We start from the raw sequence: 26,492 nt of genomic DNA, 5'->3' as shown, positions 1-26,492 counted from the left end.
ACATTCATTGGCTTGTTTTAGACAAAAGCAGGAGTTTATTGTCAATTTTAACGGCATGTTTTTAATAATGGATGTTTTGTGGTATATATCTGTCACTGAGAAGAAAGCTACCTTGCTGTTCTTCAGCATTTTGTACCTTTCATTAATTATGGCACATTCATAATTTCCAGATTATTAAACAGCTGTGTTATTCTTGCTCAGTTATACAGAGTTAACTAGTATTGTATTTTTATTCATAACTTTAGACACTTTTGTACCTTATTTTACAACTTAATTCAATCAAAACACACTTGCCTGCATTTTAATTAAAACAACTTGATTCTTTTACAAACCTGCCTTTATGAATTTTGATGGATGTATTTGGAAGAAGGATTTAAAAGCCCTACTTTCTCATGAATAATAACTAAAATTGTATAATTAGATGATGAAATGTGCTGACAAAACAAAGCTGAAATTATGGAAAAATTGAATTGTGAACCAGCTGTTGCTTTAAAGGAAGAAAAAGGTTTTATACAGTTTTCAGAAAAATATTTGCAACAGGAAATATTTCAATGTCAGACTGAGTTTATTAATTCATACAAAGACAAATTTGAGGAAGCAAATAATATTCATATATAGTAATCATATATGACAATCATATAATTTATATTTGGCAGAAGTAATAATCTGATCTGTTAGTTGTGAAATTACCATCATGAAATTAAAGACTTCAAAGAAAGGAGGTGGTAGGAACAAAGGAATGATGCCTATAATAATCTGGTGTATATATAAATGATCCAGGACTATGAGAGCAATCTAGTAAGTGATGGCTTTTCTAACACTTCGTGTTTGTTTGGGGATGGCAGGAGAATTGATAAATATTTGAAATTCCTCTTCAGTATATTGTCATTTAAATGTAGAAATAAATTCAGAGTATTTGCCCCCCTCAAGCACCTTCAGCTCTCTTTTTTTCTGTCAATTAAATACCCCAGATGAAGGAAAGCCTTAATGTTTGTAATAGAGTTGATCTATCCACACTGTTGCTAAACCTCAGTGTGGCAGAGGATGAATCATATGCCATGAGAACTCAGGGCATAGGGGGTGCCACCAGCGCTGCCTGATACAACATGTTTGTGCAATGTGGTTCTGTACTAATTTAAAACCATTACCCTGCAACTTGTGTTGCTGCTTTTGTTCGTAAGAGTAGCATGAACTGCAGGGACTCTGTGTGTGTGTGATAAAATATTACATTTATTTTTCACAAATATGAATTTTTACAGAGCAGGACGATATGAGGAGGTAATCAGATAGTTATAATCTCTCCCATCTTTGTTTGGATAGGTAATTTCTTGGAAAACTAGAGTGATGTAGTTGGGGTTTGTTAATCCTGTTGTAATTATCACACTGGCACTTTTCATCTTTAAGAAAAAAGGGATTTTTAGGGCTTGTTTTTCCATAGAGATAATTATTATAACTTTGAACTTTTTATCTTCCTAATAAAAATGCCTTCACCTGTCACAGCAGCTTGCCAGTTTTTATCTACATGTTCATAGTAGAAAAATAAAAGAAAAAGTGGGCCTCACTTTCAGAATACAGAGATAACTTGGCGGTTGTATTTATCATACAAGAAGAATAAAATTTTATCTGCCTTCAAGTGAGAGAAGAAAAGAAAAATCATGGTTGAGGTTTTCTCACTAGCCTCTTAATACTCAGGCAAAAGCTTTTGATGGAAAAAATGTGAAAAACCACACTTAGTCGGATGCAGTGATGTCCTTACTGCTGCCATTTTGCAAACACCATTTTTTGGCTTTCCTTGTTGCTTCAATGTCCATAGCTTGATGAGTGGCTTATTTTTCCAAGCTTACTATTTACACAGTGTTTTCTTTCAGCTGGTGAAACATCTGTATTCTTTGTATTTTTTTTTTTAGGGAGTTAAATGATCTGTGCTGAGAATGTACAGTTTAGGGTGATGTCAGTTCACCTTTTTTTTTCTTCCTCAAGAAGCACTGAAATGAACACTGGGAGCATTGTTTCAGTCTTGCACTTAGGAATGTGAATATTTGTACTGTATACTTAATTTCGTCCAAACATAGCTGAGGGCATGCATACAGAAGTTTTTATTGCTTCAGGTCAGCTTAAGGGGAGAAAAGTTTAACTTTGCTATTTCACAGAGAAGTGTGCAATTATATAATCTTCAATGTGTTTTTGGAAAGTCTGTTAAAGAAGGCACATTGTGCAGCAACATGTTGAAGGCTGTGTTTTCTTTTATATATGAATATGTGCGCATGCACACCACATATCTACCTAATCATTATTTCATGTTTAAAGTTAAAAGTTTATTGTAAATTTCAGAAACCTTAGTTCCTCCTATAAAATCACTGCTAATGCTACAAAATGTTAGTTTTAATGTGTTATACAGTGTGTCCAATAGATAACTTTGTGGCTATTAAAAGGTTGTGTTGTATTTAGTGTCTCTTAAGTATGCAGGAGAACTCCTGGCATAAAAAAAAAATTTAAAGGCACTTGCTAAATTTTGTGTTTTATACAAGCTTTCATCCACAGTTGCACTGCTTTATTATACTAATAGTGTATTTCACAGTTTAAATACAGCAATTTGAGCTGATACTAGAACTTCTAAAGATAATGATCAGCTTCATATCATATCAAAATTGATGTGGGGGAGAAAAATGTCTCTTCCTTCTTCTCATGATTTATATTTTTGACTTAGCTGATGTCTAATCATTTAAGTATTTATTTTTTCAAAAAAGTAATGTGTGGTTTTTTTACTTGATCATCCAAAACGAACTCTTGGAAAATAGCGGATGTCATGTCTTAAGGTCTGCTTGGGTACAAAAAAACCAGTCAACTTTCTCATGTATGTCATGACAGGCAAACACAGAAGGCGCTCAGTGTTGCATCTGAAAGCACACTGGTGGGAGACAGATGTGAACAGGACAGAAGGATGTGTGTGCTGACTGACCGGCAGGGAACCAAGCCGGCTATTGCCTTTTTTGCCTCTTCCCTTCCCCACCCTCCTCTGCTTATATGCCTTTTCTTGAGGCTTCTACAGCTGAAGAGCAAGGATGAAACAACTGACAATGGCAAGGAAGGGAGGGAGAAGGTACTGGAAGTTGGGAACAGCTGGAAAGCAGAACGTGGCTTCCATTCATTGGCATGCTGGCTCCTTGGATTTTACTAATCGGATAGTGTCACACCTGAGCTGGCTTGGTGCCGTTCTGTCTTTTTTTTTTTTCCTTCTGTGCTATTCTGCACTAAGTAGTCCTCCCATGTTGGTGGTTTTACCTGCAGCAGGTTAGGGCATGCTGGCTCAGAGCTAGTAGAACCTCACGGACCAAAGTATATTAGAATGGTCAGTCACTAGACTCTGTTTCCCATTATGTATCCAAGTATCTGGACTTCCAATGGCTTGTGCTGTTTTAACAACTCTTGCCCAGATTGATGGGCCGTTTATACAGTCCTGCTGGTGTACTAGCCTGACTCCTGAGCAGCCCGCTCAGGGAAGAAAGGTTTGTGAGCATTTGGCAACTTGCTGTCTTTAATGGAGGGTTCCACAGAACTATGGACAATACCTTGGGTGCTATGTCTTCAGTCCTATTAAAAAGACTCCCAGCATTTCAAAGACGCTTTCAGGCTGCTTTCTTGGTGTTTAGCAGATGCCAAAATTAAGGATAATCGCTGTCATCCTGTAAGTCTCCATAAACCTTCCTCTACAGACAGTGTAAATGTCTTGTAAAACTACCTTTAAAAAAAAAAGATTAATATATTGCCTTAGTGTAATAAAAAAACCAATCCTACATACAAAAGGAACACCATGACCTCATTGCATTTATAAGTGAGGAATTTAGCAGAGGATTTTGGACTTGAGGAGAGGCATGTGCTGAAAAGGCTGTCTATTTTATTATCTATTTCAAACAGTCTCATAAAACTTGCTACCTCCCCATGCAAACATTGCCTGGCTTGTAGTCTTAGATCATGGAAGCTACAGCAATATTACTGTAAGCCAAACAATAATGTGTCACACGTGATGGAAGTAAAGAACTACTGAGGTTAACTTTTACAGATTGCTTGTTTGGTTGCCTCAAGTTTTAACTTACATAAAATAAGGCTTTGAATAAAACATACGGACATTAATTACAATTTCAAATTTAGTTTAGGCATTCTAAAATCTTATGCTGAAAAAAAAAATGCCTTTGTGGGGAAAGCTTTCTAGGTCTCTAAAATTTGGTGAGGGGACCTGAATAAATGATGGAGGGCTTGCACTCAAATGATGAGAAAATCAGTATTTTGCAGGTCAGAAGTTGGACCAGGGTAAACTGTAGTAGTTGAACATTGTCTTTGATGAATGCCAGCATTTTTCAAGTAAATCAGACCCTGAGATGAATTTCACCTTCTAATTCTACTGCTTAAATACAGGTAGTACCCTCTGATTTTTACCTTCTGAGTGGTATTGAAAGGACATGGTTCATATAGAGACTGAATTGCAGAGGAGTTTTGATTGCATTTTCAGTACTGAATTTCCTGCCTGGCCTAATTTAAATCCACAAATTTGACCTGCTTAGTGTGCACAGTTCTCCCTCTCTCAAGACCTTTTGCTTGAATTATCGAACTACTTAGGTTTCCTTTGTGTTTAGGAGGGAGGCGCTTTGGGAGTTGTTTTCAAAGCTGAAGAGATTAACTTAATTTAAGCTTCTAGGAAAAAATACGATAGCCCCTTCATAATTGTGAAACAGATTATTATTGTTGTTGTTGTTGTTGTTATTATTATTATTACTATTATTATTATTATTATTGCTTAGAGATAAATCTCTTCTTGTTCCTGGAAATGAACACAAGCACAGAAGACTAAAATCAGAAAGGTTAAGGCACCAAATGGTTTTAAATTAGCAGAGGATATAAAAGGCAATGAGAAGAGCTTCTCCATATACCTTATTTTCCTTTTTCATCCTTTTTCTTCTTTAGTGTCCATTACTTAAAAGAGATTAAGGGCGAGCCACAAAAAAATACATAGAAACTGGTAGAAGTGGCAACTTTGTGCATTGGTTTTCATGAAGAAGGTTAATTTTGAGTTGATGCTTACATAAACCATTTTAATAAGCAGACAGTTGCACAGCAAGAGCAGGCTAACGAAGAGGATTTGAGGTGGAGATCTCTGGTGACACTTTCAAATGTTTGCAAGCTTGCACTTTTGCAAAGTCCTTTGTAGAAAAAGATCAAAATTCAAAAAGATCTTGGAAAAACCATCTTAGTAAGATAGTCTGCTGTCAACAAAATTATGTTCAGTACAGCGAGCTTCAGAAGATCTAAAAAACAGACAAGATGACACTATGTTTCTGGGATGTCTCTTGACTACAGAGCACCTGCTAACACAGGGAGATAGGAGTTTATTTCATTGTTCCTGTCAAAGTGGCCCCGGTGGGATCTCTGTGTTTAATAAGTACCTCACTAGGAAAAAATCTGGACCAACTGAATGGTGTCCAGAGAACAGTTGTTTTCTGTGAGGGCAAGGGTGGGACTGGAGAGGAACACCTTATCTCAAGAGCTTGGATTTTGAGGGCGAAACACTAGAAGAGGTTGAATACAAATATTTTGGAATATGCTTTCTTGGCCATGTTCAGGATGAGGACAGTCAGCCATTTGTTTCACTGGAGAATGTTTAGACCCTGCCTTAGCGCTCGTATGGATTAGATAGTCTCTTGACATCTCTTCTGTTCTGTTGCCATGCTCATTTGAAACGACTGCAGCTGTTTTTCCACTTGAATAATTTCAGAAAAAATAACCCAGATGAAATTGTCTCAAGTTAATGCTATGTGGCAGTGCTCGTGTTTCCAAAGCAAACAAACAAACAAAAAAGATACAACCCCAGGAGCAAGTGACAGATGGAATGCGGGAAACCAAGATCTGAGATGTAAAAGTCTGGATATAAAGGTTTTTCTTTTCCCAAAGTGACGTGAAGGCCTCAGCTTGATCCATTAGTCATAAAATTGTCACTTTGCAAGTATGAAGTGCTAATACTCTCACACGTTAAGAGTGTTTCCATATAAAATGCTCATGTATGTATTTTTAGAAATGGTCTAAAGCTCTAAAGGTTCCTAAATTTTGCACATCTCCAGTTTCAATAAATAATCAATGGGGGGTGTACTTTTTCAATTTGTATAGAAACCCTCTTTTGTCTATCAATGTAACTTACCTGTGTAGGCAAACAGAATTTCAAATTTGGAGGCTGTAAGGCAGCTTAAAGGATGAGGCAGAGTTAGCACCCCGTTCTTCCTGTTCTAGCTTCCAAATTGCACATGCATGCAAAACTCCTTAACCTGAGCAAGTTGTTTCCCGTTAGGCGTCGGGACTGCACCAAGTGTCTCTGGTTTTTTCCATTTAGAAATTAAATCACCTAGGTGTTGCCTGTTCACTTGCATATGAATGGGTAAGGTAAAATTTAAGTAGGATGATATGGGCATCATCACTTGTGTCAGAATTGCGTGTCATGCACTCTCTCCCACATGCAGAGAGAATGGGTACTACAGGGGCTGAGCTTGGAGAGTCCCTCTCCATTGTACAGTTGGTATCAGCTTTCATATATTATCCCATATTTCTTTTTTATGCTTATGAGCTAGATGACTATACATCTCTTTTTACCTTCACTTTTTCGTAATGCTTTTCTATATATTCAATACTATTTGGAAAACATGTTTTTAAATAGCAAAGGAAGGTCTCTAAGAACAGAAATTATTTGCTATGCTAACTGTCTGACCAGAAAGCTACAGGCCATGCTTTCTGTTTTGGTATCTTGAATTCTTTCCTTCAAGGTAGCTAGGACATGTCTGCTAGGCTTTTATGTGAAGCTCTAGAGGAGATAGCACAGTCATTACACATCCCCAGTGAAGTCTTCTCTGTCCTCGGAAGGGAAGGGTGTGAGCATCTCCCTTCTCTGTGAAACCCACCTGCCCGCTGTGTTTGACCAAGGCCCTGAATGAAAGATCTCAGGAGCAGGAATAAAGGTACTTTTCCGTTAGCACTTCTGAGCCATTATAGATGATAATTCTACTGCCTTTAAAAAGTTTTTTACTGAGCGTATGAATTTTAAAGACCTTTTCCTATCTCCTTGGTTGTAGCTGTACACTGCAACCAGCCCTGCTCTGTCCAGTGTGCCAAGCTGCCTGCATGCTCCATGGGCAGTTGTGCTGGCACTGGTGAGCAGATGGCACCACAGAAAGGTTGAAGGTTGAGGGATGATTAGGTTGGCAAGGGCCAGTAGGAGTGGTGTTCATCAGGCTGTCCTCTGCTCACTTCATGGAGGGTTAACATATTCTAGGACACTCTGTGTTTTGTTGTTCAATTACTATGAAAAGTGAATTTTAAAGAACAGGCAATTTAAGGATTCTATCTGTTGTTATGCCAAATGAATACACATTTTTCCTTGAGTAATAGTTGTTCATTTTGCGGGTGGCTGCTTCATCTTACAGTTATTTGGAGGAAAAGTGGTGGCTAGAAACTCCCTAGTTTCAATTTTTAATTTTTTTTTTTTTAAGGTTTTTCACTTGCTGCAGTCATACTTAGAATCAAAACAGCTCGTTAGTTCGGACTTTCAGCAGGGACTGGATGACATCATTACCTGTATAGGAACCAAACTGTGGTTGGCTGAAAGGTAAGATAAATCACAAGATATCTATGTTTATAAACATAAGTTGCTAACGTATGGAAGGCTTGGTTGATGGGTTTTTTAAAATTATTTTTTATTTTGGCAAGGTGGACAGATTAATTTCTATAGAAACATGTAAAATTCAGATGCCTTATTGGTTTGCTGTTTTTCTTAATTGAGATTATTTCCTCCCCCCAAAAAACCAAACAAACAACTCGCAAAACAATCCACCCCAAAAAAAAGGCAATGATGAAAAACCGTAAGTATACGCACCTGTGTGCATTACTGGTTTTCAGTCTTCTACTAGTTCATTCTTGGCTAAATGTTACAGTCCAGACATTTAAAAAAAAAAAAAGCATGAATGAAAATGACTACAGAAGCAGCCTTTCTGAGGATGAATGTTGCTTCTGAGCTAAGAAAAATATACCACATATACGAGGTTCTTATGTTACTATTTTCTCTGACTTTGACCTTTACAAAAAAGCAGTAGAAAAATGTCATAGCAGTTGTTGAAACTATCAAAAGTATTTAGCTGCCCACAAACAATCCAAGGCAGTTTTGGAAACATTTCTGTAGGTTTCTGTAAAAGGATCTTCAGATGACCTACAGACTGCAATCAAGAAACTTTCTCTCTGTGTGTGTGTAAATCTACTGTATTTTGTCAATTGCTTTTGAAAATTCCCATGAAAAACTTTAAAGGAATCAGTTGTGGACAGAGAGCACAAGTCCTAGTATAGATAAATAACTGTGTAAAATATTCCAGAGTACAGTTTGCACAGTGGAGGGAGATCACCAGTGCAGTCTAGTGTGGATCTTTGATAAATCATGCATTGCTTTGCGATCATGAAAAGCAAAATCATAAGTGATTTGGAGAAGGGGGGGTGACTGGTGGGTTGAGGAAGTCTTCTGCCGGTGTTAACTGAGTTGGGGTAATGAAGATAGAGTTGATCTTTGAGAATTACAGAAGTGTCTTCTGAGAGAGTGAGAGTGATGATATAGCAGGTAAAACTTGGTGTAAATAATTGTGAAATGATGTACCTGCATAAAGCAGTCTGGACTTTACTTGGGAAAAGAGTGGTAGACCGAGCAGATTTTTTTGTTTGAAAAAAATCACCCTGGTTCTTGGTGGAGTCCAAGAGGAGAGGGGGCAAATATCAAGAAAAGAATGCAGAACAAAACAGAAAACACACTTATGTTTGTGTATTAATCTGTGCTTTATATTTGAATATTGTGTAAGTCCCAAAGAAGTTACGGTAGAAATGGGGAGCAGTGAAAAGACTGACAAAAAGCATAGAATAGTTTCTAGATGGGGAATGACTAAATAGGCTGAGATTTTTTTTTTTTTTAGCCTGGAAAAGGGACAACTGTGGGATGACATGGAAAAAAAAATTAATGCTATGAGTCACATGGAAAGGGTACAGGTGGTTAGCATCTCTGCCAATGTAAGATGGCAGATTTAAAAGAAACAAAATAATAAAGTTTTTAATGTAATTTTAGTTTGGCTCTGGAACTCCACCATACAAGATACTGCTGGTTTTAAACCTATCTGAAGTTTTTAACAAATGGTTCAACATAGTTGTGGAAGAAAAGCCCAGTGAGGTTACTAAGTATGTAGATGTATCACAGTTGGCTCAGAAATTCTTCAGCAACCTTGAAGGTTGAGAGAGAGGTTTTGGGAAGTGTCACCGTTCTTACGCTTCCCTTTCCTCTGCATCTGCTCTCTGCCCCAGTTGGAGACATCATCGTGGATTTGTGGACCTTTTGACTTGACTCAGCGTAAGCATTTTTAAGTCTTTAAATGGGAATGGTAGTTTACTTAATTAAATCCATTGATACTATTATAAAGAAAAAACACCCAAACACTAGAGACCAAAGTCAGTAGAAAAATACTAGTGCTAAATAATTCAAACCTCTTTCTCCTACAGCAAATATGTAAGGACCAGGCCCTGTTCAGTACAGATTTTAAATAAATTATATGTTTTTAAAGTATTTTTTCAGAACTGGCCTTTCTAATACATCAGTCACATCAGTGCTGACTTTTTTGGTGGGTGGTGGTTTTTGTTTTGGGGTTTTTGTGTTTTTTTTTTATTATCTCCTGTAAGGAAACCTTTTCAGGCTGTCTCTAAGAAATCCTGGTACATGGTATAGGTATTTTCCTGAAGAGATATATTTTCTCTTTCACTTGCCTGTAAAAAAGCACAGCTGTATGTGCTAATATTAACCCTCTGTCAGTAGCATGTTTTCATTTTGTCAGTTTGTTGTAGTCTCCTTTCCTTATTCATGCATTCTCAATTATGCAGTTAATGCTATAGATAAAGGTTTTTTAAAAAGTCTTTCTCTCCAGATGGTAAAATTTTATATTATGAGCATACAGGTTTGCAACACTAAGTTACGGCATTGTTTATTCTTTTACAGACAGAAACTCTTTTTGCAAATTTCTAATGTACTTTATCATTCTCTCTGAGCCTGTACAGCCATATGTCCTTAGGTACACTTTGAGCTAAGATGTGTTTTCTTCTTTCTTTCTTTTATTTTAAAGTCTAAAAAAAGCAAGTGAAATATCCATGAAATGCTTGGTAACCAAATTGACTTCCATATATGTTTTAAACTTAAGAGTACAATAAATGATAAAGCTGAAAAAACTTGCTTGCCTTTTAACTTTCTGCTTGAGATAAATGTGTTTAGTGTGGTGTGATTTAAAAACAACCCAAACAAAAAAAAACCACCCAGCAAACCCAAACAAACAAAGGTATTGAAATAGATGGTATTTTCTGGTAGTTTTAGTCTCCCACATTCAGAGCGCAGCTTTACCATCTATATTTGGCTGTGTGGAGCTGAACTGTTCTGTGATGAATGCTAGGGTTTGGGGCTTTTATTGTTATTTTCTTATTTTAAAGGCGTTTTGGGAGGTTGCTAAGTTGGTTTGTGCGGTTTTCTGGATATTAGGAGAGCATATCAGGAAGCCAGCGCTTCATTCATGCCCTGTAGTTAGTCGTCTTGGTATGCATCTGGTGTTGGTCACTGTCCGAGAGGGTGGTGGTTGACTGGACCCTCGGTCCACGTACAGTCATTCTTACCTTCTTTCTGTTCAGGCAAAGAGAGTGAGTACCACAGAGAAAAATTAATGATTCTCTGCCTGTTTCTTCTGCCTTTTTCATAAGGAGATAACTTAATGTGTTGCTGATACTGTAGAGCAGTGACTGTTTGAAAAGAGGGTTAGAGGCACTCACTATTAATCTTAAACGGATAAAAAAAGTTAAAATAACAGGAAAATGGTTTGTGAATTTGGGTAAATGGGGAAGTATTTCCAAACATCAGTCTATATTCACATTTCTGTACTAGTTCTGTGAAGTTCTTGCTGCTGTTCTTTCAACTGCATACTTCCTTTGTACTATGGAACAAACTTGAATTACGAAAGTTTGGATTGCCTAGGTAGCTCTTAAAAAATGAGGCTCAGTTGTCTCATATATATATCTGGAGGAAAGATGATAATTCTTCAGATGTTTGCTGACCTGGGTGTGGGTTTTTGTTTGTTTGGGTTTGGTTTGGGTTTTTTTTTGGGGGGTGTTGGTTTCTTTCGGGGTTTTTTTTTGCATTTTCAGGGCCAGAATGTAATTTCCTTTCATCAGGATGTATTGGTGTAAAATGTAGCTCAAGGAACTATTGCACATTCCCTGTAATATGCTAATCTGTTTTTCTTCTTCCACTGCCCCACCTGATTTCGCTTTAGAGAATAAAATAATGGCTCACATTCCCCAAACTGAATTTCGTAAAACAGTTCACTTTTTCAGCTGGTATTTTCTGTCTGTTGTGAAGGCAGGCTTCTCCTGTTAATGGGACGTGGTTGCTTTTCCTCCCTTGTAGCATATATTAGAATATCAGAAGAAAAAAAAATCTTTCTTCCACCTTTCTTGGGTTTTTTTACATCTTAAAATACTAACTTTTAAAAGTAGTATTTCCATTTTGGATGTTTTGGTGAATGAGTACTGTCTTCCATCTGCTTCTCAAGGTGACGTTAGAAACTTTTAACTTCACTTTTAGGTTTATACTTCCTTTTGTGTTTTTAATTTTGTTTTAGAATATGCTTGCTTGTTTGTGGTTTAGTAATGTTGTTGCTTCCCCCATACCAGTGTTAGTGTATTGCATTTTTTTGCAAGTATGGGAGGTGCAGGGTGTTTGAGAGAACAAAAATTAAAAAAAAATATATATGCTTTCTTGGGGAAGTGAGGTGATGGAATGAAGCGATGAAATTTAGTCTGGTGAAAGCTTTAAGAAAATAATCAACATATCAAGCTAAGCCTTTGAAAGAGTTCAGAGCTCTTTCATATGAATTAAAAACAAGAAAAGTAGTTTTTAGCTCAGCTGCATACCAAGGAGTTACAAGACTAACTCTAGATGCCTTCTGCTTCACAAATACAGAAAGCTAAAAGAACAGCTTTTGGAGCTGGTAATTTGTTGTACAGAAGTCCCGGAAATATCTGTCTTGTTTCATTTGTAGCCTTTGGCATGGCAAAGTATTAGTATTGGAAAATTTGTGAAATCATGTCATTGCACAGCTTTGCTGTAGGATGCTGCCTTCCAGTGCTTTTAGTTTGATTTTTTTTTCTTTCCGCTTTCCTTCTTATTGGAGACCACAGGAGGGGGAAAAGACTTTGAGGTTCTGCCAGAAGTCAAACAACATATTCTGCTAACCTCTAGCCATGTGCCACTTCTTAGCTGAGAGCTTGTCTGCACTGGGAAAGTTTACTTCTAAGAAGGCTGCTTTCTTGAAACTGACTCGTGTGGAACAGCCTTGTATAAAACCAACTGGGTTTGCATTTTGCAAAGAGTCACTATTCTGTCTGGAATGGACCACCTGCAGTGCATGCACTTAGCTTTATAACCCAAATATCCTGTGTTGTGCGGTGCTGCTGCTTAGCTCTCTGCTTTAGGGATGGGACTGTTAAAAATACAAATGGGTCCTCATGTAGGGGCACAACATTCAAGCTCACAAAACAAATACATGTAAAAGTTATTCTAGGCTCAAAACCAGATTTAACTGTCCACTGAGATACTTGCTGCTCAGTTTTCTCCAGGCTGACTGTAGGATGATCCAGCTGTAACTGCTTTAAATGGAGGAAATCTCACAGGTATTTTATAACACTACAGAGTACGTGAACTTGCTAAGTTGATGGCCATGGCACTCCATCAAGCCTGTAGTGTCCCCTTTCCCTCCCTCAGCTTTTAGCAGTGCTATGTGAGTGACAACAGGCAGACGACCAGTCTTAGGTCCTTCTAGGTCCTTCACGGGAGGCACATTTAGGCCATCTGTGAGGGAAGCAGGAATGTGGCCTCACTGTGGTTTCAACACTTTGTGGCTCAAAGAGTATAACCTAAATATGCCCTTATTCGTCTCATTGCCCCTTAGGAGAGACAGTGGTAATTTCTAGTGAGCAGGCTATTAAAGACAAAACAGTGGCACATGCATGTCTATCTAGAAAGAGGTGCAAGATGCCCATGACTGCAGCTTTGCAAGCAGCCTCTGTGTGATTTTTTGGAAGGGGGACAGTATTTGGGAGCTGGAAGGGACTTTTTGTACTTTCAAAACAGCAAGAAGGCAACAACTAAGGAGAATGTAAGATCATGCACCTTGGCAGAGTAGTCTTTTGAACACTATTTATTCCATTGAAATAGAGAAGAACAGGGAGGGTGTTTAACATTCAGCGATAGTATTGCATTAGAGTCGCTTGCTTGGGAATCGCCTTTCTATTTGCAAAAGGTAATGTGCTTCCATACATAAGCATGTAAATTTGAAAAAGGTGTGAGGTGGCTATTCTGTAATTAATTTTCTCCTTCAGGCAATTAGATTATTTTCTTGATATGTATATAGCTCTTTTTGTTCATTGCCTAGGCTTTAAAGAGGCTGGACTCCTTAGGATTGGCCATTGGTCAGATAGTTCCCTCGCCTCTTCCTCTTTCACTGCATCAAGGCGAACCTTCTTGTCCTTCCAAGGCCATGTCTGCCTTTGGCATCTTCCTGTTTTCTAACTTTTCTACTTCTGTCTTTAAAACCTACACATTGAGCAGTGCAGTTAATTATCTTTGCTCATTAATAGTTTGTATGCACTATACAGCTGTGATCAAAAATTGAAAGTAGTTTTAATGACTGAGCCTGGCTCTGTGGAAGTCTTATTTACTTGGTTTCACATTGAAAAGTTAGTTTCTGTCAGTTGGGCTGGAACAATAATTCATCTGTGTGCTCTTACACAGACAAAACATTAAAGGAGGTTCTTCTTGTCCTGTTCCAGCTGAAACTGAAGCATACCAGTGTGAACAGTTATTGCACATCAGGTGCACAGTGGTAATTTATTAATTTGCACTTTCTGACCCATGAGCCTAATGTTAGCCTGGTTCATCTTTGCTTTTGAGAGCAGAGTCTTAACAGTTATGTCAGTTATGTCATTTTTCATAAATGTATTCTTAGAGGCATTCATTTAAATATTACGTGCTTTTAGCAGGTTTATTCAGGTTTCTGTGCAGCTCCAAGTCTACTCTTTGCCTGGTTTTGATAACAGTATCCTTAACACAGGTACAAATTGTTTATTTGGGCAGTTGGTAATTGCTTGTTTTGGAACACTTGCTCTGGGTATCAGTAGAGGTGTTTAAACTTCAGGCTGAAGTTTAAGATGTACTTTGCATAAGATAAACCATTCTTTGACTCTGGTTCATAGGTATACTCCTAACTTGAATATGTACATTCAGGGAACAATAAGAATTGAATAAGGTAGTTTAAGATGTGTTCCCTCCACCAGTGAAACATTCAGAGTAGGCATAAACCATGTACAATTACAGCTTTTGGACATAGCTCCTCACTCATCTGAAAGTGCTTTCCAATAAATAAACAATAGAGTTTTAGTGGCTTGCGTCTTTATAGGCAAAAACCCTGATGTTAATTGTGTAAAATTCATTAAATTTGCACATGCGATTAGTTTGACCTCTTAGACTTTTTGAGGATGCTGCTAAGGGATCACATGTGGTTCTCATTAAGAGAACAAAAAGGAGAACAGACTGGATTATTTTATCAATCTGGTATGCTAAAAACAACACCAACAAAATACAACCTTTCAGTGTCATTCGCCAAGGACAGCCAGAGCACAAACTGATTTTTCTTAATAGCTGAAGCTCAGGATGTTCTTGGTGGTGTCACAATGAAAAAATAATTTGTGTATCTTCTTTTTGAAGCAATAAATTCTCTACCTTTACCAGGGAAATTAACACCAACATGATAGTCCAGCTTTGGTGGTGGTAGAAAAACTTAAAACCACCAGACCAGCAACCTTCCCTTTGAGAAAATGCCTGCTGCAATGCAGGATGAGCTGGTCTTACAGAATGGGCAAGTCAAGGGGACTGTGCACATGGTAATTACTCCAAGAAGATCTCAGCAGCGCCAAGTAGGCAAGCAGATGCGCTGTTTGTCTTTCTGTGTGGGTGTTCCTGCGCTTCCAGGAACTCAGCAAGGATTACTTGGTAGTGTAGGCTTCATTATTATTTTTTTGTAAATGCTTTCCGTTAAATGTAGGTCTGTTGGCTGTGATGTTCACTGATGTGCTGGTTTTGTATTACATGGTTAAAAAATGCTGTGGACGAAGTTTAATAATTAAATCCATTATTAATGTCTCATCAAGAAGACAAGAGGAAGGCTGTGCATGTTGATTAGTGCTACAGCTGTGGGCTCAGAAAGAAAATAGATTAAAATATGAAGGCTGCCTTCTAAACAAAATATACCCCAAAAAAACTCAGTCTTTAGAATACTGCAGAATTTGAAAGCTAATAACCAAATCAATGGGAAATTTAATCTTTTAATCAGCTGCTCATTGAATGTGTAGGTGTGATTTCCATAAGCTTTGCCGCCTCCATGAGTGACAAATGATCATTTTCCAGATCTCTCTGCAGGTAAAATGTGGTCAGTACAAGGCCAGCTTGGCCTGGTTCATCAGCAACCCTCCAAGGATGAAAACCCCTATGGATAGCCCCCTGAGGATTATGTAGAGTTCAGTATATCAAGACTCAAACATCATGGAAGATGCACTTCTTGGTGCATTTAGAAGATAAAATTGCAGGTCACGTATCAGGATAATCTGGCCACCAGAAGAAAGAATACTTTGCAGAGATTTGCTATTCTTCGGGAAGGAGTAAACTGGAAGTTGATAAGGAGGGAAGGATATACTGTAAACCTAAAATTGTGTGCCAGCCGGAAGAGCTGAGATTATGGAAGACAAAGGCAGACTGGGAGACTCAGAATAGGAAGTTCCATAGACCCAGTCGCCAAGTATCAGCTGGCATTAGGACATGTTGGACTTAATCATATTCTTCCCTGCATTTATGCCAGAGCTAAAGGTGAAATTCCAGCCTCAGTTGTATGTAAAGAGTTGACTCATCGGAAATGTTTTTAAAGTTCAGAAATACAAGAATTTGTGCACAGGCTTTTGCAATAGCATCCTGTGTATTAGCTAGAATACGATGTTCAGGAAACCAATTTGTTGGAAGCAAAAGCTGTACCTAATATTGGTGGCTAGAAAGTAGGAGAATTTGGGGTTTAAATTCAACACCAGCAAGCTGATTTATTTTCTGCCAGCTAAAATATAAAATTTAATAGGTGTTGCTGAGGGTTTTTTTTACAATAACATTTAAACTGAAGGATAGGGTGGTGTTTACCTATTACAGGTTTTCTTCTTCTTTTAATACAGGGCTCTTCCAAAAATACTATTGATGAGTTTAATCCTGTGAAAAGGTCTTCCTTCAGGAATTTTAGCCTTTTTTGGCCTTTCCAAAGGCTCAAGAAACATACAGCATTACAGTAAGAGTGACTTTTTCTTTAAAGACCAAAGGAGGAGGAGGCAATTCATTTAATTAATAGATCACTCTGGAAATTGAAGTGGAAACAGTCACACAAGTCATAAGGACGATTCTCTTTTTGTTCTCAAGGCAGCTATGATTTGGCCTTTGGAAGAGTTGCCCTTGTAATCTTGCCAGCACTGGTTTTTTTTACCCTGACACTTAAGAGTGTGTCGTGAACTTTTTGGACAAAATACAAGGATTTGTAGGCAGCTTTCTAAGTTGTATAATTTTGGCTGGAGTTCTGCATTAGCTTGATTCATGAGCCAAATCTTGTCATCAATTTTTAAAGATTGGGGCTGAGAGTAACCAATTTGAGTGTGTAGATTAGAAGTAGCTAACAGTCATTTAAACACTGTTTTGTTAGTTATTTAATAAAGTTATATTCCAGTTTGACAAATAAGATTAGCTTGTATTCATAAAGCAGCACTGGCTGAAAGATTTGAAATCTTTCAGACTCTTCTAAGAGCTTGGAGACTACAAAACACAGAGCTTTTCTGAGACCTTTTACAAAAGTTTTGGTTTAGATATCCCTAAGATAGCTAACTACACTAAGATACCTATAACAAAACTAATTCACGAGAGAGATGTTACAGTTTTTTATTTAATAGACATTGATTGGGAGGTTGCATTTGAAATTTGTTAAGTGCTTATTGAGAGTTTGACGAAACATGCTTAGATTTTTATATGGTTAAATGTTAAGTAAATAGTGTAAGTTGCTGTATATTTATAGTGCTTGTTCTGCTAATAGTTTTGCAACATCTGTTTCCTAATGAGGAAAAATATGAGCAAAATAAACTACCTCTTTGGAAAACATTGAATTTCTATTGGCTAGAAAAACCAAAACCTAATGTTACAAACATGAACAGTCAGCTTTGATTTCATAATCAGTGACTTGTATCTGTCTTAGTTATGTAACAATTGCAATATATTAATATTTCTGTAGTTGTTGTTAACCTCTAAGTGAGGTGATGCTCCTTTGGAAGAAGAGGAGTGATCTAGGACAAAATAGTTGCCACCTTTTTAAGTCATCTGGCTTAGTGTCACTGAAAATTGGGGGTTTGAGAAGAGAATGAGAATCTGCGAAAGTTGTACATCAAAATTCTTTGGTACTTGCTCTACATAGAGGTGTGTTGGCATCCTCGTTTATATATAGACATCTGAGTGGTTATAAATGGTGTCCTGTAATGAGTAGAAATTATGCTTAAGGGCCTCTGCAGACCTTAGTGCTTAGAGGAGCAAGAGGTTGTATGTTTAGTTTGCCTAAATCTTTTTCCCAGTGTTCGGACAGAATTCAGGCCAAATGTGTGAGCTTTCCATGTTTTTTGCTCCCTATTGTTTCCCTTGGAAGAGCAGGTAATTTGCTCTGTAATTCATTAATGTTGATTTTCTTTAAAATAAACAGTAATACTAGAGACACTGAATTTTGGAAGTTAAGACGTGTTCCTGATAGAGTTGAAACCATGTGTGTGAGCAGGGTACACAGGAGGTCTGTGACCACGTATTGCTGATTTCTCCAAAAAATGCTTGTTCGGTTTGCATCAGATCTGCCATCCAAAATAAGCAAACCAATGACTACCTTAAATTCAGCATGACTTAACTATAAAGGGTAAATAAAACTTCTAAAAAATAATATTTGCAGAGCTCCAAACTGTGAGAGTCTATGACTGATTTCATGTTACGTAGACATAAGCTGCAATCAGTGGTACTTAAAGGCAGTAAAGGCAGAACGGAAATCAAAGCAGTCCCAGTGCTACTTGTAGGTAGCCAAAGCCAGCTGGAGCAAAATGCAGTATGGCAAGTGGAGCTTCTGAACCTGCCCGATCTGATTTACATCTACAGAGAGGGAATATCTCCTGAAGGGTACGCTTCCTGATTCACCTACCGGGCAGTTCCTTGTTGAAAACAAATAGCTTATTGGTACTCTGGTCATACAATATTCTATGTGCTTAACCTGGGCCTCTTCAAAGGCTTTTGAACATGTGCCTGTGAATTTAAAAGGACTGTTTAGTTCCATTAACCTTTTTCTCTTAAAAAAACCCTGGACTCTAATGGCTAACAAAAGGTTTCCTCCTGCCAGTGACTTCAAGTCTTTTCTAATTTTATATTCACATACCAGAATTGAAAATGAAATTACAAAGAAGTTTGACTACCCTATCCCCAATTACTTGTTCAGCATTAATGATAAGAAGTTGGCTAGGTTTGGAAGGCTTTATTTTCAGGATCTAATCCAGAAATCTGCTATAATGTGTCAAAATTAATAGTATGGCGTCTGGCACGTGTGTTTTCAGATTTGTCTGCTGTTCAGCCACGCCTACCTAAAATAATAATTTTTAAATAGACATTTTTTTCCCCGATACTGAAGATACTGTTAGGCTAGAGCTTTGGGCAGTTTAAAAAAGTATATCTGTAGACCCTGTAAAACTTTCAGTCCCTTTAACTGTTTTGACTTGTGTTCTTTCAGTCACCTTGTATCTTCTGTGGAGTTTTGTGATGATCTAGTAGTGACACAGCAACTCATCCTGCCATTGTTTTGTTCTCCTTGATTATATTAGAAACACATTTCTTCTGGGTCTTGTTCTTTCTAGGCAGTAACCCTTTCCATCCCTGCCTGTGCTTCTAAAGGTTGCAGGTGCCTTCCTCCCCTCTGCCTGGCAGGTCAAGCCTGTGATGATGTTCACCTTTTACCTGTTACGCAGGGCAGATAGCCTTTGACCTCTCCTCAATCAGATGTGTTGAAATATTCTGCAATATTGACTGTTAGTGAAATATAATTTAGTGGTTGTCTGTGAGCTGATTCTTATTTCCACCTGGACAGTCAACCTCCAAGCACAGCATCATGAAGGAGTGCTAGAAACTGTGGGATAAGCTTCGAAGTGCAGTGAGGTTCCTGGCACCAGCTGGCTATAAACTCTGTATCCGCAGAGGAACAAAAAACAGCAAGTTGAACTTCTGAAAACTATGTTTTAATGCATCTGGGCATGGTGTGTAGTGTGGGCATTGGGTCTTTGTTACCAGCTGTGTGACTTCACAGATGGGCTGTTGTTACACCAACCTACTTGCTAATATAGACAAAGCATGACTTTAATGAGGTATGGATCTCTATGCTGACATCACTAGCCTGCTATTAGTATATATGTGTAATAGTATGAATATTGTTTTGATATCCATTTTATATTTTTGTGTGGACATACCCTTAGATATAAGTGTCTTAGCCATCTCTAGCTCTGTCCTGTTCAGTCACACACAGTTTATCATCTGGAGTGAGCATATGATGTATTTGTTTCCATTAATATCCAGGTTGGAAGGGAAATGAACTAATTTTGGGGTTTTGGACAAAAAAAGGAATGCTGTTCCAGATGCCTGGAGTTCCCACCCTTGCTACTGCTCTGACTTTCTTGTTTGGAGGCAGATTTCCTCAGAGCCTGTTTATGAGAACACCACTTTATTTGGGTATCTATGGTGAAAAAGAAACATCTTGTACTCTTCCCACTCTCATTGTTGAAGTTCTGCATGCACAGGTCATCTTAAATCCTGCGCAGTGCATCATTTGAAATGTTCAGCATGTGATTTTTGGCTGTCAGGTCTGTTATGCAAATCACAGCTTGATTGTCTTCAAGACTGAGCTTTCTGCTATGATCTGAACAACACTGAAATTTCTTGTTTTTGGAAAACTGAATTTCCTGTTGTGTCCGTCTGGCACATACGGCTGAGAATTCACTAGTATCACCAAAGCAATGGAGCCAGCCAAGAACAAACGTTTGGCATGTTTTATGCTAGAAAAGACTCATTTCAAAATCAAAGCATGCATATGCACATACTCAGAATGAAGTGGTAAATGCTTAAAAGCTGGACCAGAATAAAAAAACATGTCAGTATTGCTGTTGTCACTTCTTCAGTAAAGGTTGCGTCAGCCATGCTTTTCCCAAGGCACAGTTTGTATGCTGGAAATTTTCTTTCCAGTGAAATGAGTGAATAACAAGTGAGTCTTCTATTTTTTTAAGGGAGCTGAAGTGCAGTAGGCCCATTATGTTCCTCATCTTAATTGAAATCTGTCATGGCTGCTTTCATCCATTTTATGAGTACTTGTGAGAGACCTCTTGGTTTCTTTTTGTTCTAAGCCTTTGACTGATCTGTCACTCTCTTTTCTCGTGGGTTGAGCTCCCAACTCTGAGTATTTCTTGGTGCTGTTTTCACACAGATTTGTGAAATCTGTGAAAAACTTGAGCAACAATTGGGTGCCCAAGATTAAGGAGAGAGGTTCACTTAGTCAGGGTGGACAGAAGTTAAGTCTTCCTAATACAGCTTTTCAAAATAGGCCATATTAAAATTTCTTTGGCTTCTTTGGTGTCAGTTCTTATAGATGTGCATCTTCTCTACAGGTTTTTATCTCTCTTGCTTTAAGATGAGTGGTAAAAAGCAAGCATGGAGAAGTTTTGGGAGGTTCATGGCTATTTCACTAGTAAGAAAGTGTCTAAAAAGTCTCTGTTTATGCAAAAGAAAAAAAAACTTTTCCAAAGACAAATCCTGGAAGCATATAATCTGCTATGTGTTATGAGGATGCCCAATACTGTAGACCATAAAAATAAGCATAAGTAATTTGGGTTTATTACAGAGTTTATTACTAAGGGTAAGAGCAGTGTTTCTGGTAAAAGTTGTCTTTTTTAACAGGATCATAGGCTAACTCTCCATAGGCAAATACAGCTGCCAAACTTCTATGCAGGAACCTCAGACCTTTCATATTTATGTCATGATCACATATCTTATTTGAAAAAGTTATTTTTTTTCCTTGAATTTTAAAGATGCTACAGAGCTGAGAACGTTTGTCAGAACATTTTTAATTAACAATTTTTTGGAAGAGTTTCAGACATCAAGATAAGCATACAAAGAAAGTGCCAGATAAAATAAAAATGAAATACTGAACAGGATTAGTCATACTTTAAGCTTGTGCTGCTTGATTCTAAAAGTTTTTGGTTTCGTGCAAGTCCCATTGGAGTCATCAGAATAACTTCTGTGTTTGAACTGGATTTCCTGTTTGTTCACATAGTTATATTTTAAGAAAAGTTTTCCTGATTGAAACATACAGTGATAACAAGATACAGAAAAATTAAGATGTTAACCTAATATTACTTTTCTAATTGGAAAGAAAGTGTTTATCACTTGCCACTTGAAGAGGTAGAGCAGAAACTAGCTTATTACCAATTTGCATTATGCACACAAAAACCCCAATATTCTCACCTGGGACACCCAACGTCCCCCCCACCCCCCGATTTTAATACCATGCATGCTTCTGTGGTCTTCATCAGAACAGTGAGAGTGCTATGGCCATTAAAAAGATGTAGTAGGTGCCTTTCCTGGGAAATTTTCTCTTTTGTGAACTGTAACAATAAGACCTGAAGACTTATTTTTGTTAATGTGTTTAATAACATGCATTATCTGTAAACAAAACAAAGACATGCTAGTTGCCAGGGCAAGCTGATTCATCCAATAATAATGAAACATAAAAACTGCAATTTGGTGGGATGGATGGAGGAAGGGGTATTGTAATTTTGCGAGGGAGACTGTCATTCAGAATGGACCAATGAAACTTAGATAGCTTGGCCTAATTATTTTGCATATGCAGTCTAATTTGATCAGTAGTTGATCTTCATTAATTGAAATAAACACACCAAGCTGGTGTGTTTCATGGATGTTATAAGGATTTAATCTTCAGTAATTTGATTTTTCTAGGTCAAATCCTTGTTTGGTGACCAGAGCTGCTTGTCTTGATGTCCTTGTGTTGCTGAGTACTCACCTGGGGAAGTGTCAAAAGCAAGGTAAGGCAAATGCACTGCCTCTATAAATCGGATGGAATACCTGTGGGGAGATGTCAGAGCTCTGTTGAATCTGGCAAAACAATAATGTATTACTTGTACTTACAGTATCTACTGAATGCTGGAGTCCTTTAACTGCTTTGTATAAAAGGGCTCTTGACTTTGCCCTCTGTAGACCTAGTCCTGGGGGTTGTTGATGTGAAGAATGAGGTATGGCTCCATGTCAAAGCTTGAAGCGATGATCTTGCAGTATTCCTAATCCTAGGACTTACTGTAAAACAGAAGAGATCCCCTCCAGTGTTCCAAAATATTTTTCTGACCCAAGGTTGTAAATACAAACAAAATCCAAACCCTGGAATACTGCTACTTTAACCTTTCCTGAAAGCCGCAGAGCTGTTCCCTTGTGAGGCACCTGAAAGTGTTTAAGAGAAGCAGTGTTTTCTCATGTTTAGAAGTTTTATAAGAAACAGCTCTGAGTGGTCCTTTAAATTTCTTTTATATTGATTCTTTATCACTGTGAAGTTTTTGAAGGACCAGTCAGAACTATCAGTGGTTTTAATGATACAGAGTGGTGTTTGCAACAATACAAAACATAATGTAAGCAATAAGGAAAACAAAGGTATAGAGGAAGAGTTACCTTTTCAGGTGTGACTGTGTATAGGCAACTTCTGGTCAGCTTTCTTGTGGGCCTGTTTTGTTCATTTCTTATGAAAAAGAGAGTAATAAATTACCTTGTCAGTCCAGGAAGGCAATTAAAGAATAGGTCTTTCATTTCATTAAAATTCTTAATGACTAATTTTAAAACGGCATTTAAGGCATTGGAACCGTTCTTTATTTCAGATAATCTTGTTTTGGGAGCTACTCTTAATTTGAAAATTAATTCCTTTTGCTTTTTTGCTTGGATTTTTGGTAGAAGTAGTTCCATTTTAATTCCATAGTAGCTATTTTTGTGATTTCTTGCGAATGCACAGTTCAAATGGCTGCTCAGTTTTGGGTAGCACTGGCAATACCACACCACCATGAAGAGCAATAGTTGTCAGGAAAATGAGTTGGTGATGAACATGTCTGAAATGAACTTCTTCAGCCAGACTGATGCAGAATCTAGCCCTCATAACAGAAGCATAGACATATAGAAAATACGTGACAGGTGGACTCTGCTGTACCAGGGAAGGATGTTTAGGGTGATCAGGGACTCTTGGAGATGGGTCAGATCTTTCATGCCCTCTCTCACGGATCCCAGATGTCAAGATGTATGGCTCAGTAAAGGAGATTTCCCAATGATATTGCACTTTAATAGGTCTGGTTCTGTTGGGTGCTGACCACTGTTTGTGACTAGGTAAGGGCTGAATGCTTCATAGGGAGGAACGAACCACCCTATATAATACAGTTTCAGTATAGCATGTTTGTTTTGTGTGGGCTATAGCTACCATCAATAATTCTTATGTTACAGTATGTATTTACTTATTTTTTGTTATTTATACAAAATAAATTTTCTTAAATCCTGATATGCCATTGGCCTTGGCGATTATCCTTTGCAATACAGTAAAAAATCTAGCTGTGTATTACATCTACAAAGTAAACAAAACAACGCCCCAAAAAAACCCTTCAACCATATTTGGGCTCATCACCCTTCTTTTTCGAGTACTCCTTTTTTAAAGCTAGATCTTGTTCAGAATATTAGTTTTTACAGTTTTTTTTTGATCATGGTCCTCTGCCTCTGTTCATCTCCTTTGTAGTATGAATCATCCCAGTGTTTCTGTATGCTCTTCATATGAAGTTTTTTTCCTCTGCTTCTGATTGTTCTTTTCACTCACCCTTCAACTTTGTATTTCTTTTATGCAGGAGTGGCCAGTATTCCACATGAGGGCTCCTCATTTGCTTACTTAGTAGGCATTACACTTCCTTTGTCAATCTCTTTCCTATTTCAGTTATCTTTGGGTTTTTTGTCTGTTTTGGTTTTTAAACAGTTGCTGCACATTTGCAAAGGCTTTTATTGATCTCTCCACACCAGGGAACTCCCCTCTTTTTTTTTTTAAGGCCCCTGACTTGTGAATAGCCCTTTGAGCCTGAGGGATTGCACCATGCTGTGGCTGGGTTACTGGCTGTAGCGGATTCATTTATTTCTCAAAGCTCATGTGGACTGTTCCAAAGCTGGGTGCTGTAAGGTAAAATTTCTGTAGAAGGAAAGCAGTTATTTTTGCAGACTCTCTCTGCTTGGGGATAGTTCATTAGTATTGTCTTGCTTAAAAGTTTCATTCCTATATAGGCTTAAAATGATACATTGCAGGCAATGTCTACAGAGAGTAGAAACTTAGACTGGAAATATGGTTTTCAAAACTTGAAGATACACTAGGGACAATTTTATATATTACAGGCAGAAGCCCTTCTGAAACGAAGGAGTAATATGTTTATATTAAATAGAACCTGAGTGTCCCATGACACAGTAAGAGAAAGAGTAAACTCAGCGGTTAAAAATGGATGTTTTGAGTCTTACATTTAAATGTTCTGTAAGGAATAATTATTAACTGAAGCTTTATACTTTTCTGAGATTAAATATCTTACTCATATGTGTGTATCTCTGGTTATGAGCCAACTTTTCTCTGTTTTAATCTTGATTTGTAAAGTTGTTTCAATGAATAAAGGGTGAAGGACAAATCCAAATAAAACTGTTTCTTGATGTGTTTATCTAAGAGGCCCCAGGAAGTGCTATATATGAGTTCCAGGCCATGGGCTGAAACTGATTTTCATCAACAGAAAGGGGGAATGCAATGTAATGAGCCTGCAACTGGTTAAAATCAGACCACTTCTAATTGATTATGCCTGTCTAAAGGAGCTACAATTACAAAGAGATTTTCAGAGTACAGCCCCGCCTAGGCCTTTCCTACATTACGATTATTTTCTGTAAGTGATTTGTTGTATTCAATTAATAAAATCTGTCTCTTAAAGTGCAGGATAGCCCTTAGGGAATTTATTTCACAAATTCAAAACAATTTAAAATGTCGGATAAGGAAGGCAGGGAGTAATGGACACCAAAAGCATCTTGTCCAGCTAAAAATTTATTGCTGGCCCAATGATGATTATTTCTCTTAAACAAAAAAAACCAAAAACAAACACCAACCACCCTGTTGTTATTCTGATTTGCTGGTTTGGCTGGAATTGTTGCTTGATTCATGTCACTGGGAAAATACAGTTTTCTTTGCTTGAGTTGATACGCAAAATTTAGAGCATTTTTTCCAGCTCCCGATGTGCGTGAGGGTCTTCTGATGTGCAAAGACAATACCTAGTGCCAAGGCTATGTAAACTTATAACATCTTTTCTTCAGTTACCAACTGCAGTTGGAATGGAGAAAAAACTGAATCAAGACGTTTTTTTAAAAAAACAAAGGTTAAAATATATAAATAAAAATACTATTTTTGCCTTTATTGAGAACAAACAAAAGTTCTTACCAGATCCAATTTTATTTGATGAGCTAATGTCTGTTGTCAGTATTAATAATGATTAATAATATCCAGTGAATTTGTTCTTGCATACCTCTCTGATATATTGTCTCCACAGTAATTGTTTTTATTGACGTGGAATCACAGATGTCCAGGGCCTTCCCAGTCTTAAGGGGTGGAACAATGCAGGATTTTCTAGCACTTGTACGCTGCTAAAAAGCAATGAAGTTATTCTTCCAGAAGTAAACCAGCATCAAAGTGGGTGTGCGGGAACAGGGGGAAGTTCCCAACCTTCACACTTAAAACATTACTGGAGGAAGTAAATAACACTCGTAGGGATCTTTGAAGGGGAAAAATGCCTCAGAGTCCAGGTGAGAATGTGTCCAGCCTTAGCTGTGTTTATAATTATTTGTCAATTCACAAGGCTTGATCAGTGGGAGGCAGGAGGAGAGGTCTATCAAGCTGTGGTGCTACAGATCCATGTATGTGACTAATGTTACACGCTTTTCTCTGGTGCATTCAGATGGACTTTGCAAGAGACAGAGTACCACGCTACAGACAGGCTATGCTGCGATATAGTGTTTCAGCGGATAAGATTCCTCTGTTGAATATGTGGACTTTTGACAGGATCTGTCATAGATATTCCTGCTTTCGGGTCTTCTCCTGGAAATTGGTGTCTGAAGCTGAACAGTAAGATGAGAGCATTACTGTGATCTTGCAGCGCTGGTAGCA

At 37.7% G+C, this 26,492-nt stretch overlaps 1 protein-coding gene across 5 annotated transcripts in view; it reads left to right on the top strand.

Moving 5' to 3' along the window:
- Nucleotides 1-26,492, top strand: part of THADA (THADA armadillo repeat containing) — a 165,271-nt gene that overhangs the window by 94,477 nt on the left and 44,302 nt on the right. For 2 of the 5 annotated variants that reach the window (XM_075089031.1, XM_075089029.1), the window contains exons 30-31: nucleotides 7,527-7,642; nucleotides 22,241-22,326. In XM_075089031.1, the coding sequence (XP_074945132.1) occupies nucleotides 7,527-7,642; nucleotides 22,241-22,326 (202 nt within the window). Of the gene's footprint in view, nucleotides 1-7,526; nucleotides 7,643-22,240; nucleotides 22,327-24,360; nucleotides 24,489-26,492 lie in introns of those variants that run through there. The other 3 variants (XM_075089032.1, XM_075089033.1, XR_012659875.1) reach the window with 3 other exon arrangements.

Source organism: Phalacrocorax aristotelis, chromosome 3 (assembly GCF_949628215.1).
Source record: "Phalacrocorax aristotelis chromosome 3, bGulAri2.1, whole genome shotgun sequence".
NCBI lineage: Eukaryota > Metazoa > Chordata > Aves > Suliformes > Phalacrocoracidae > Phalacrocorax > Phalacrocorax aristotelis.
The sequence above is the reverse complement of the archived record's forward strand: the minus strand, read 5'-3'. Positions and strand labels throughout refer to the sequence as shown.